Source organism: Rhinocladiella mackenziei (assembly GCF_000835555.1).
Source record: "Rhinocladiella mackenziei CBS 650.93 unplaced genomic scaffold supercont1.3, whole genome shotgun sequence".
Classification (NCBI taxonomy): domain Eukaryota; kingdom Fungi; phylum Ascomycota; class Eurotiomycetes; order Chaetothyriales; family Herpotrichiellaceae; genus Rhinocladiella; species Rhinocladiella mackenziei.
Window position 1 is genome coordinate 880,810 of NW_013550602.1, and position 12,475 is coordinate 893,284.

At 50.2% G+C, this 12,475-nt stretch overlaps 5 protein-coding genes across 5 annotated transcripts; 1 reads left to right on the forward strand and 4 right to left on the reverse strand.

Moving 5' to 3' along the window:
* Positions 1–728: 728 nt before the first annotated feature.
* On the forward strand, positions 729–1,289 carry Z518_03864 (uncharacterized protein; the record flags this gene model as incomplete). The annotated part of the gene is made up of 2 exons (XM_013417573.1): positions 729–1,057; positions 1,154–1,289. The coding sequence occupies 2 exons, from the start codon at positions 729–731 to the stop codon at positions 1,287–1,289; spliced, it is 465 nt and encodes a 154-aa protein (XP_013273027.1).
* A 1,449-nt stretch (positions 1,290–2,738) lies between these two features.
* Z518_03865 (uncharacterized protein) lies at positions 2,739–4,367 on the reverse strand (the record flags this gene model as incomplete). The annotated part of the gene is made up of 1 exon (XM_013417574.1): positions 2,739–4,367. The coding sequence occupies one exon, from the start codon at positions 4,365–4,367 to the stop codon at positions 2,739–2,741; it is 1,629 nt and encodes a 542-aa protein (XP_013273028.1).
* Positions 4,368–6,140: 1,773 nt separating this feature from the next.
* Positions 6,141–6,647, reverse strand: Z518_03866 (uncharacterized protein; the record flags this gene model as incomplete). The annotated part of the gene is made up of 1 exon (XM_013417575.1): positions 6,141–6,647. One exon carries the CDS (start codon positions 6,645–6,647, stop codon positions 6,141–6,143), a length of 507 nt encoding a protein of 168 aa, XP_013273029.1.
* Positions 6,648–7,874: 1,227 nt separating this feature from the next.
* Positions 7,875–10,123, reverse strand: Z518_03867 (uncharacterized protein; the record flags this gene model as incomplete). The annotated part of the gene is made up of 2 exons (XM_013417576.1): positions 7,875–8,469; positions 8,577–10,123. The coding sequence occupies 2 exons, from the start codon at positions 10,121–10,123 to the stop codon at positions 7,875–7,877; spliced, it is 2,142 nt and encodes a 713-aa protein (XP_013273030.1).
* Positions 10,124–10,646: 523 nt separating this feature from the next.
* Positions 10,647–12,272, reverse strand: Z518_03868 (uncharacterized protein; the record flags this gene model as incomplete). Its single annotated transcript, XM_013417577.1, has 1 exon — positions 10,647–12,272. One exon carries the CDS (start codon positions 12,270–12,272, stop codon positions 10,647–10,649), a length of 1,626 nt encoding a protein of 541 aa, XP_013273031.1.
* Positions 12,273–12,475: the final 203 nt, after the last annotated feature.

Here is a 12,475-nt window from a genome sequence, read left to right on the forward strand (position 1 = left end):
GGGAGAAGTATACAAAAGGAAGAGTGCCGCCTAATGGCCAGCTCCTAGTTTTGGAAAGGGATTCAGCCTTCAGGTAAGATTATCCAAACTTTGGTTCCTGAGCAATCCAATGACTCCTTAGGGTGCATCTTGATAAACACGAGCGACGGTTTCGTTGCCACTTTCGGGGCTGTCCTAATACAACACGCCTTGCTAGGGTTGATCGGCTGGAGAGACATAAACAGAGAGTGCCTCATCACCCATCCTGACCAGGAATGGATGCAATCTAGGTGCTAAACTGAGTTGGAATGTGTTCAGCCTCACTCTACCGGGGCTGCATTGGCCCTTATTCCACGTCATCCATGAAGATGAATCAGTTGGGGCCCCACCGGTCTTCATGTCTATTGACGAACCGGAGAAATATAAAGGGACGTATCCTCTGGTACTACCTTTATGTCACATCTCTCAATCATTAAAGTACATTTTGACCGAATATCAACACTTCAGCTCAAAAGATTGCGCTAAACGGGTGTATCGCAAGACTTGGGTCCCATTTCCTTCTTCAACAAGATGTTTGAAGGACAGTTGGCGACTTCTAGGAGATTTAGACGTTCCCGTCGAATCCAAGATCATGTCACCGCACAAATCAAGAAAGGCGGATCAGAAAGAAATGGAAATACCAACTTCAACCTCGGAGGAGATTTAGCAAGTCAAATTTCAATGACCAGCGTCGGGGGGAGGTATCCATCATGGAACAACCACAGCTCAACGACTGGTCACCCACAATCAACGGAGTGCAACGGTTACTCTTTTCGGCTCTAGTCTGGGGAAGATCGACACCGATCATCATTATGGCGAAGGGAAGCGAGAATCATACTTCACCCCTAGTGGAATCTCGCATGCTTATACCTGGCCACTGCAACGTCGATATCCACCTGCTCACTTCGTTACTGAAAGAGTCGGAGCATAAACGTCCCGGCGTTCGCAACTACACAAACTATGGTAGCGAGAGATGTTGTGATTCAACGACCCGCAAGATGAGAGGGCAAGACAGCACCACACTGGCACAAAGCGACAAGTTAGGGATCAAGATCAGAATCAAAATTTGGTAGTGACTGGCACAGTGTAAGTCAGTTCACGAATGATCGTGTACACATTATTGACGTAAGGGCAGATTCTCGGGCATTCCTGAAATAGTCATCACCGATTACGATGAAGGTCTTGTCGTATCCGATGATACCAATCTCCACGGCGCCGTCGGAAGCAATGGTGGTCTTGTTCGCCAGAAGTACCGAGGCTGGAGCACGTAAATGAGGAGGCGTGGCACCGGTTTGCTGCAACATCGTGTCCTTCTCAAGTGCTAAGCCTTTGTGCGTCATTGTAGGTTCTGGCGTCTCAACGGCCTACCGTCTCTCCAAGACCGGCCAATCCTCTTCAATCATCCTCATCGATTGCACTCCTTTTCCATATCTCCTCGTCGCCTCAGACGACTACCAGGAGGTTGTGTGAGCCGATCATGGCGATAAGTGGTACATGCGCCTCACTCTTTAATCCCAAAACTCCTGGAGGAATGAACCATTCTTCAACCGCTTCTTCCATGAGGGTGATGTTGTATTCGTGGAGGGCGATGACACCGGACTAAGGATGAGAAGAATTAGGACGAGACTGGAAAACCACGCCAGGCTAGAGTTGTGAAACCCGAAGAAATATTGAAGACATACCCTCAATTTGGGGATGGGAACTATTCCATGAATCCTGACTGTTTCATCAACTCTGATGATGGATGGGTAGAAGCAACTTCGTGTCCGCGGCAAGTCATACAAATAGCCGTTGACAATGGAGTCAAATATCTTTAGGGACGAGTTTCATCGCTCCTATTTGGTGCGGACCACGACTGTACTGGAGTTCGAAGCGAATGATGACCAAACACTTGCGGCTAACAAGATCCTTCTAGCCACAGGATCTATGACTCCCCAAATTCTAGCGGATAGTGCTCCTCATCGACTTGAGGTGCAAGTTCAAGACCGGTTTGTTGGAGCCGGGTCATCACACCCACTGCCACAGTAGCCAGCGAACGGTTGAATAAGTTCGAGAACGTGCCTGTATTTGTTCGTCGAGCTGGAATTACCCGGGCGAGACATATCCGCCCACCGAGGACGATATTTTGCAGTTTTGTCGCGATATCAGCTTTGCCAACACCTATCGGCATCCTGGCTCTGGCGAAATGATTTTGATATCACCTGAAGACAAGCTTCGTCACGAAGATCAGTCTTATGCTTCCCAAACTTTGAAAGACTGAGGTCAGGTTGGTCACGAAGGGTATCTTCGGTAAAGAAGTGGAAGGCTGGGAAATCGAGAAGTATTGAGTATGTTGGTAAGGCTTTCTAGTTCCGAATCCTTTGCCCATACGACTTTCTTAATCTTTCAAAGGCTAAATCGCATCCAGGTATTCTTTCACGCCTGCACAGGATTTCATTATCTCCCGGCATCCAGCAGCGCCCTCGCTCCAACTTGCCACAGGTGGCTCCTTTCATTCTTGGAAATTCTTCCCAATCATCGGTGAATACGTTGTCCAGTCCCTCGAGGGCATATTGAACAAGAAATTTACAGAAGATGGAACTAACAGAAGCTCGCGATGATGCTGCCCAGAAGAAAAGGAAAGGTGCGCAAGGCATGTTGAAGCTCGAGAGGGAATGGACTGATTTCGTTAATTGAGTAACGAGCAGCAGGTACTCTCTTGCGAACCACTGGTCCGTCCATCACGACTTCTGTGCTCCCTTTTGAGTAGTTGTGTCGACATATCCTTTGTCAAGCTCCCTCCGCATCTGACCGAGCTTCGCATCATGTGCGCGTGACCAGGCAAAGTCTTGCAAGTTTTTCAGTTCCTCCTCCCACCACCGGTCTGGCCAGTGATCTGGGCCATATTTGGCTCCGATGAGACCCTGGAGAGAGGACATGGCCCAATCCCGACCGTCGAATGGCCACGGGCTCGTCACCATAGCGAACAAGATCCAGCGCAGGACGTCCAAAAGGCCCGACCACCCCTGAAACAGGTCCTGTCGGCGCAGGATGGTGCATAACTCGGTACACAGGTGGATGGTCAGGGTAGGGACGTAGTTGGCCCAGGTCACCGGATACTCAACAATTCTCGTGGCCAACAAGATACATTTGGACGGCGTGCTCTCGTTCAGCAGGTCGGCGTAGAGGACGGCAAATTGCTCATCTACTCTATCACGGCGATAGTACAAGTATTCGGGGCTGAAAGGTCGTGGTCGTTGCAAAAAGGGCCCTCGTCGAAACGATGATGGAGCAGCGGTAGCAGCTTGTCTCGCTTCATATAGTGATAGCAACTCGCACGTATTCAGAGAATGCTCGAGGACCAGGTGACTGAACGAATGCTCCTGGCTTCGCTCTAGCGTTGTAAATCCGGAACCATATGTCGACCAAGCAGGTCGGCAGAACTGATGCTGATGCATCGTCAATGGCGAGCTGACGGAATAGGTCGGATGCAAGCCCAGCATGGTTGCACACAATCGATCGACGTGCACGACGTATGCGAGGGCAACGGTCAGGTAATGGATACCTCCTCGCATATTAACGAGATGGCGCATGGCGTTCCAGTTCATGACCAACTCGTTGAATCTCCCCCGCGTCGCATTGTAGGATAACAGGATACACAGGATCAAGAGTGCGATCTCGATGTGAGCAGGCTGGGGAGTGCCAGTGCCGCCTCCCGTGCTCGCTGCCAGCCGAACGCGGAAGATCCTGATCAGCTTCGTATAAAGCTGCAAAGAGGCTGTCGTCTCTCCGAACGAGCCCCGCGCAATGGCTGTGTCGGTCTGCGCTTGGGTAATGAGACCCATGCAGTATGCTTCGTCGGTCAACGCAACGGACAACATGCGGTTCTTGTAGTCGGGTCCCTGCAGAGGGCCACGGAATATGTCGGCCAGCCGATCAAAGACAGAGTCAAAGAAATGATGAAAGAGTGCTCGGAGGTCGGTCTCGAGAGGGTTCTCGAGGGGTAGAGAAGGGAACCCATCCACTCCTTTGCGTCCAATCCCACTGCTGCTGAAATAAATGTCGTGACCATGACCCAGAGGCTGGGGTTGGGGCTGGAGCTTTGGTTCCTTTCTCAAATCGTGCTGATGAGCTTGGGCTTGAGATTGACGGCTCAAGGCAACGGCAGGGTCATAAAGCCGATGGCTTCTTAGATTGCAGTGCCGGTTCGGGCACTGGGGGACTCGACAAACTCGAACTTGGAGGACAAGATCTCGTCCTGAGGCTGGCGGAGGTTCAAGCTTTATACTGGGCAGCGGTGAAGCCGGACGGACGGGAAGGCGAGGTTGGATTGATTCTCGGGCTGGGCCGGGGGGCAGCAAGTCGCTCATCGTGAAAATGTTAACCGCGAACTGCGCGTAGCTTTAAGAACGTTGGAAGCTAGCTTCTGAAAAGGCTTATAAATGATCTTGTTCTTTTTGACTTGGAGTGGGAATTAGGTTCCTGGCTGGGGATGGCGTTCCTTGAGTTTGCTGCAGCATAAACCCTCCCATCCAGAAGAGATTGACATGGGGGTGAAAGTCAAGGGATTATCCGATCTCCGCTAATATCCCAGCAGAAAGCTAAATATATTTGATTGACAGCCTTGGGAGCTCGTTGCGGAGTAGCTTACCCCTGAGCGCGTGGGGAGCCGCACGGGATCCTAAAATGTACACTCGATAAGGGTAACTTTCGTTAGCTCTGCACGTGATCTGAGGCCTGCAGTGCCAGGCGCCGATAGCTGAAGCCTAGCCTAGTCGGCCCCCAAATCTTAACTATTAGTGCCGCTTGAGTAAGAGAACGATAGGTAAAGCCATCGCTAAGTAATCCCTAGAAATTAGTTAAAGGCAAAGCCTATTGACCCTATAACGATAGGCTGCCATAGCCACGTGATATAGCTCCCTGCTAACGAAAGTTGCCCTTGTCGAGTGTGCTCCGTTAAGCGAGGTCCATCTCCGTTGCGTCTGCTTTGTGTATTTAATTCGCTTATGCGGGCGCTCCTAGGTTCCCGACTCCTTCGAATGTTGATAGCCACTTCAACAACATTAGGTCCCTTAAGGTGACTGACAACCTGCCTCCACAAAGCGAATACCACACAATGCTGCGGATTTACAGTTCCAAACTACATCACTCTGAGCAACACTTTACGAAATCAGATATTATGGACTCCTCTGACCCGAGATATGCCTTCCTATGTCCTTCGAACCAGTGAAGCTAGATGTTTGTTTCCTCAACCAGCAACTCGAGGATCAACCATGAAATCAAGTTGGCACGACTCCATAACTCTGCAGCTTACCAGGACAAGCTCGCAACACCAAACAACACGGACGACCCTCCTGAGTCCCTGTGGATTCCTACCAAACCCACGGCCACACCCTGTTCAAGGGACTGACATTGACGACCTAGGGTTTCCAGACCGCATACAATTGCTGGGCATGGCTGACATTGGAGTTGGAGATCAGAGACCAGAAGAAACAAAGAGAGATCTCGTCGTTGGAACCAGATATGAGATTGCTGGATGAAAGGGAAAAAAAAAAAAAAAAAAAAAAAGAGCTCCGGGATGCAGTTCGAGTGTTGGTCTGGATGCGATCGGTGGTCCTTGGTAGGTGAAATGAGGACATGAAAAACCGAATGGGTTTTTAAGAGCAGACATACAAATGTGAAAATGAGAAAATCCCTATAGGGCAAGAGTCTCAAGTGTGAACACTTCAGGCACCAACGCTGCTCGTGATGACGTCGAGGACACGCACGACGACTTTCTGAGCAGGTTGGCTTCATTCTCTTGGAACACCAAAGAACGTGGGTTTGTCACCATCTCAGGAAAATAGAATACGATATGTTCAGATTCAAGTGTCTACGTTGTCACTGAAGTTGCACCATTCCAAAGAGATTGACTGGTTGAAGCTCATTGTTCAGAAGACCATCACCATAATCATCTTGGAATAGCTATCTCAAATCTTGAAGCTCCCCTCGCTCAGAGCATTCTTGCATTCCATCCTATTAAAACGACCACGATCGCAATCCATCCATGTGTCTCATAAAGAATCCTCGTCCTCTATCACAGGCCCGTACCAAAACCATCCTGTCCCCCCACTTTCCATCCCGTCTCCATCATGCCTTCAGGTCTAGTCTTTCTGATTCATGACCACCCAAAACACGACGCTCAGCACCATCATCGCCGCACTAACCACAAATGCAATCCAACCAACCGCCAAACAATACGCGGCCACCGACAAGCTCAAAAACACAAACGCCAAGCAAACCAGCACCATCAACCACATCCCACAGCCCAGCACGACAATGCCGAAAACCACGCTCCTCTCACCCGCCGTGCGATTCCCCGCGCCACCGCGCCACGACTTATACCCGCGCTCAAAGGCGTCTTTGACGTGGTGGCGCTGGAACGTGAGCGCCATGCTCGTCACGGTAGCGAGGGCCAATGAGAGCGTGAAGAAGAGCCAGGCAAGTGAAATGAATACTTGGATTTCGGAATAGTAGCGGCGAGGGGAGCCATAGATGCCGACAGTACTTGTAAAAGTGATCAGTGAGCCGAAAGTCGAGGCGAAGTAGATGCCTGGAATGAGGGTTTCGAGCCAGCGGAGGCCAGGGGGGTCGTGAGGGTCCGAGGCCATTTCGAAGCGTTGCATTTGACTCATTTCTTCCTCTTTTGCCTTGTGCGACGGTGGACGGGGCGGGATATGTGGTTAAGTACGGGAGGTTTATCTGCCTTGCAGGAGAAAGATCAACTGATCGATTCGCGGGAATGAGATTGCGGTGGACAAGGTAGTGTTGATTCTTGAGACTTGTGATCGCGACGTCCTCTGTAATTTCTTCCTGTTCCCGTAGACTCTTTTGAAGAACTTCGCAGCCTCACCAAGTCCCGCCGACAAGTAGCTTGCGACTGTTTTCTCACCCACCAATCAAGTCCCCATTCAAGAGAAAGATCCGTCAAGAAAAACTAAATGTCGAATCCGACGTAACGGAAGAGCAGAAACAAGCAGAAAATTCCCCGAAGGACTGTGTATCCTGACACTAAGATTGTGCCAATAGGTATTCTCGCAAAGTCATTTTCCTCATTCCCGCACCCCGCTCGTTGATCGCCAGGCTACTCACCGGTAAATAGGCAGATACGGGGTGCGTTTCAAGAAATGTTTCTGGAGAAAACCTGTTTTTGCCTGGAGCAGCTGTCACATGATATGTGGCATACGTATACAAGCCCAATAACGAAGCGAGTTTTTGGGCAGGGAAAATTTTGAGGAGCTTCACCCAATGGCCACAAAAAGTCGCAGTCGCGGCTGTATCAGGATGTCAAATGCTGGTTGCTGGTGCGGATGCAGGGAGGCAGGGGTTGTATATTAGTAGAAGTTTTGGAGTTTGTGTTTGAAGGACAAGGCTGGAGGTGGGGATAGAGTTTGGCTAGGTAGTAGTACACTCCTTCTGACACGTATCGAGGTTTATTCCCACGTATCTGGATAGTAATGCGCAGGAAAGACAAAGTGCCACTACACGTCCGTACAATCGTAGCTGAATATGTTAACTTCCATCTTCTCAATTGATGGACCTTCAGTAGTCCGCGTCACTTCTCGTCCATGAAAGGCCCGTGAAGGTCATGAGCGTACCAGTACCAACAGTCCAGTCCAAGTCCATTCAAACAATCATGACACGGCATAGCACCACATTGGTCCGCAAAGGAAATAAATACAAAGAAACAAAGCCAGAGTCCCAAAGTCCGCGGGGCCGGCCCTTATGCAAAGTTCATTCAAACAGGACATCAAAAGCTCCCATCGTGAAGAGATGAAAATGAAAAGGTAAACATGAGTATCCCGCTCAACAACGGCAGGTCGAGGGAAAAAGATCAATCAATAGATTGGCCTTCCCTCATCCCGTTTTCGAATCTCCCAATTCGACCTGTCTGCTGTTGATGTTCCTTCCGCATTACTTCCTCGCGCTGTAGCATCACGAATCAAACCTCCTGATCTCCTTCCGTCCAGCCCAGGCGCCAAATCCACGGGGCCAATCCACTCCCAAACACGACTCCATTCGCCCGTCTTACCACCTTCCCTCGTCGCCGCCCTCACATTCGAATTGCCCTCCACAATCTTGCGGACGTTCTGCCACACGCGCTCCCGTTCTGATGCACTGAATACATTCCTCAGCACATCATCCCTCAATTGGCCAACACTGATAAACGGCTCGGTTGTGCGTCCATCCTCCTTCAGCGCCGCCTGTGTCGCCAGTCTGTCCAGGGTTGTAGCGACCAAGCCCGGAATCTGCTCCGTGGCCTGTTGATAGGCAATGATTTTATTGCGTCCGTAAGCCAAGCCCGAACAGATGATAATCAAAATTGCAATAGGGATTCGATTTTGCGTAATCGCTCGAAGTAGGGATCGTCGGATTGCGCATGTGAAGGGGAGTCTTGCGAGGGAGGAACTTGAAAGGAGGATTCTTCCAGATCTGAAATAGTGGAAACAGAGACGCTTGGTCAGTCAGCGATTCGCAAAGTTTGTAAGATCCCACCACCCAAAAAAGGGGAAAGGTTCAAAAGAGGTCTTTAAACTTACCCATCGCGAGTGACTTCCACTTCGTCTCTTCCCATAATATCTCCCAATGCACCTCGCCAGAGGTCTTCGAATTCGTCTTCACTCATCCCTTTTCGCCTCATTTTCGAGACTGTTTTCTTTAAATCTTCCTCTGCGATTTCTAGCTTGGATGCAGTGGATTTCACAACCGACTTGGTATCTCCTGTAGTTGTGGCAACGACGGCTTTGGCGCTGGTGATTTCATCTCCGCATTCATAAGAAGCCCTCCTCTCCCGGAGCTCTTCAATTGCTCTATCGGCAACCGCCTTGATTCTCCTCTCCTTTTCACTGTCTGGTTCGCATGTCGGAGGTAACGGCACAGCACCGTGTAAGCTCAAGGGATGAGGCTTGAGGACGAAATCGGTCTCACATTGGACTTCCATGTTTGGATAACATATCGCGTGTTGCGGACAAGGTTCACATGTTGGTTGGAAATTCTCATGAACCCAAGCAGGAATATGTGGATTGGATGCCAGTGACCAATGGGATTCTCCTACTCCACAATATCCGATATTGATTTTTTCTTGTCTGTACCATCCCCCGAGAGCTGCCAAAATAGTGGTGATGACAGCCCACGGAGCAATTTTCGCCACCATACTTGTCGGCTTCTTCTTTTTCCGTCGCACGAGGGTCGAGGTTCTACCGGGCACAACTTGTCCGTTCCTCTCTTCCTCAGCCAGTTCACGAGCAGCATCAGGAGTGAACTCTTCAGTGACGGCGACTCCATCTTCCCGTTCATCAGGCGCAATTCTAGAAACAGGAAGTGAGTAGGTGGTCGAATGTGATGGCGCGGATTCTTCAGATTTGATAGATGGTGAGGTCGCCTGTCGGCGCTTGGCGGGGCTCTTCGTACTTGTGGATGATGCGAGGGATTTCCGTGATCGTGAGGTGGATGATAATCTCTTTGACCCTGAGGGTGGACTAGACCCTGATTGAAATGGATTGTCGTCGGAGAAGGGACTTGTTCCTGCTTCTAGTGATTCTCTCTTCAGTTTGGCATCAGGTTCCTCGATCTTCACAGACGGTTCTGACATAGCTTGAGCTGGTGCACTCTTTCGTGGTCTTTGAGCGGCCCCGTCTCCTTCTCCTTCTGTTTCTGGAGCTCGTGGCGTTCTGGTTGTGCTTCTTCGACTCGGAGTTTTGGTTCTCTTGGAGGTCGAAGGTGTCGCCGCGACAGAATTCCCGGCCGATAGGTCAGACTTGCTTTTCCGGCTGCGTGGAGTCGTCGGGGCCGGTGGAGGTGGCATCAATTGTTTGTCAGCATCATCATCGCCATCAATTGTTCCTTCTTGGCTGCTGGGAACATCGGTGATGCCTTTACTGGTGCGCCGGACTCTTGCTTGTGCCTTGAGCAATTTGTTCGCTTGAGGCATGACTTCATGCTCTAAGATTTCCAGCAGTTGACCTTTCTTCGCGGATGAAGGATATGCGACATTGTGGGAGACTAGGATGGCTCGTATGCGAGGGATGGTCAGACTATTGAGGTCAAATCCGGGCTGTAGATAGTAGAGTTCATCTTCATCGGCCATGTTGATGACGGCCCGGGGTCAGAGAACGGTCAATACCGATTGCGCCGAACCGCGGACAGAGAGAATTGAGGGCTCGGCCAGCTTGAGGAGCCGATTTAAGAGAGGAAGAAAACAAATTGCCTCTTCTACTCCCCGTAGTCAATCATTTGTTTACAAAGACCCCACCCGCAAGTGGTGTGTCGGTCACCAATGAAATCGCCTCTTACACAGTCAAGTGACAGAGCACCATCACGTGACTCTTTTGCTGGGTGAACAAAAGTTCAGATGAAAAGGCTGGTGTCGATCTAATGCCCCGGGAGAAGGCGGGTCAATCTCTCGAGGCCTCATATGGGTCATGAATGAGTATATTGATCAAGTGAGTCACGGACTCTATATAGGGCTCTCCATAAGTCGTCTCTACCCCCAAAGAAAATAGATATCTCTAACAGTAAGTCGTGATCCGTATTCATACAATCGTTTCTTTGAACAAACGCCATGAAACTCTTTGAGTGAGATCCCGAAAGTCCATGCAGCCAGAGATGTTTTATGCCTCGCCCCATGCACCACCACTGGCAATGATACTTGCACTTCCAACACTACCACCGATATCCCAGTAGTTTCGACTTGAGCCACTCCTCACCAAAGAAGCTTTTCTGCTGCTTCGAACACTCTCGCTAGCACAACTGCTTGCTGGTCTTCTTGCAATCGTCCTTGATTCCCTTCTTATTCTAACAGGAGACCGTTGAGCTCGAGCGACGAGAGGGTGATGTTGACGTATTATAGCAGTCCGTGTAGCTGCATCTTCGATTGGTCTTGGAGCTTGCGCCGATTGCGTCGATGTCCAGGTTACAAATTTATCTCTTAAGTATCTGAATACCATCTTCAGATCAAGTTCCCTTTCCCAATATTCTCGCTCTCGTTGAAGGCTCATGGAGGAATCTAGTGGTGAGGATGAGGGCATCGGATCTTCTTCAAAACCCCAGCTTTCCGCATGAGCAACATCCTGCACTGTAGGCGGGAAGTTGGGAGTCATCGCTGACGGGAAGGGTTCATTGACCTGACGCTCACCTGTTGATGTCGCAATGGATGTTTGGGGTTTCTGCTGCGGCATGGATACGGGCATTCCTGCATAATCGGGACTGCGAGAGTAAGTAGTAAAGGCCCCCGGATATGGGGACAATTGATGGACGAAAACTCCCAGCTCTCGTGCGATGCGTTGAAGAAGCTTATCCCTCCAGGTGTCATCCTCATAGGTGCGAACATCTGATGTCAGCTCTGGAATGGTTGGCAGAATGTTGCTGGATGAAGGTCTATTCTCAACCTCTTCCGGCAAACTCTCTCCAAATATGACGGACAAAAGTGGTTCATCGATGCCAATGACATCACGGATGAATTTTCTGGTTATCCGTCGCCAAAACGGCTCCGAGTCTTCGGTATCCTCGTCGGACTTTGAGAGATAGTCGCTCTGTTTAGGCGTTGACCCAAGAACATCCTCGTTGATAGAAGCCAAAGTCTCTGAATAAGTGGACTGGCGAGAGCCTTGTCGGAGACGTCTGCGGGTCTCTCGTTCCACCTCTTCCATCAACGCTTGACTCTGTTCCATGCGCCATTTTTCTATTCTCATTCTCTTCTCGTCGCTAGCTTGAGCTTCAATCTCATCAATTGTGTCAAGCCTTCTTTGGACGCTCGAAGGGCGGCGGTGATGTCCACTGTACTTTCTCTTGGGATTGTACGCCTCGTGTTGCCATAGTTGTTCCAAAACGGGTGGGCTTGATGCAGGGAAGGTTCCTAAACCATCATGAGTTGGTAAGACGGCTCCTTGGGTCTGATTGGAGACAGTGGGATATAAGGGAGGTTCTCTGAAAGCATGCAATCCGTCGTCAAGGCTATCGAGGTCACCATCCTCGGTAACCTCTTCATCTAAAGCAGATGATTCAAGTCTTCCAGATCTTCCAGCAGTATTTAGTGATACGTCGCTTGCTCTTGATGCTCCAACGGTCTGACTAGTTTGCGTTCGAGTTATGGTAGACTCCGCATGGGACGGAGAGAAGAGGACCCATTCCTGCGAATCTTCGACTGCCGGTCGGAATTGTGCCTGAGATGCCGATTCTTGAGAATGATTTGTATTGATGACGATGTGACGAGGAGCAGCGGATTGTTGGAAAGCCATGATCCCCAACCCGCGGCCGTACGGGTGGGTCGCGCTTCAGAGAGCACGAGATGTAGAGGCGTGTCTGCGATAACGAGGGAAGGTTTGATCAATGGATGATATAGTTCGCCCTTTGTCTCGTCAATGCTCTTCCTTGTCGGTTGTCGATTCCTAATCGCGAGCCCCGGGAGTTGGAAAGGTGGAGGTCCTGATCCGATCGGGAG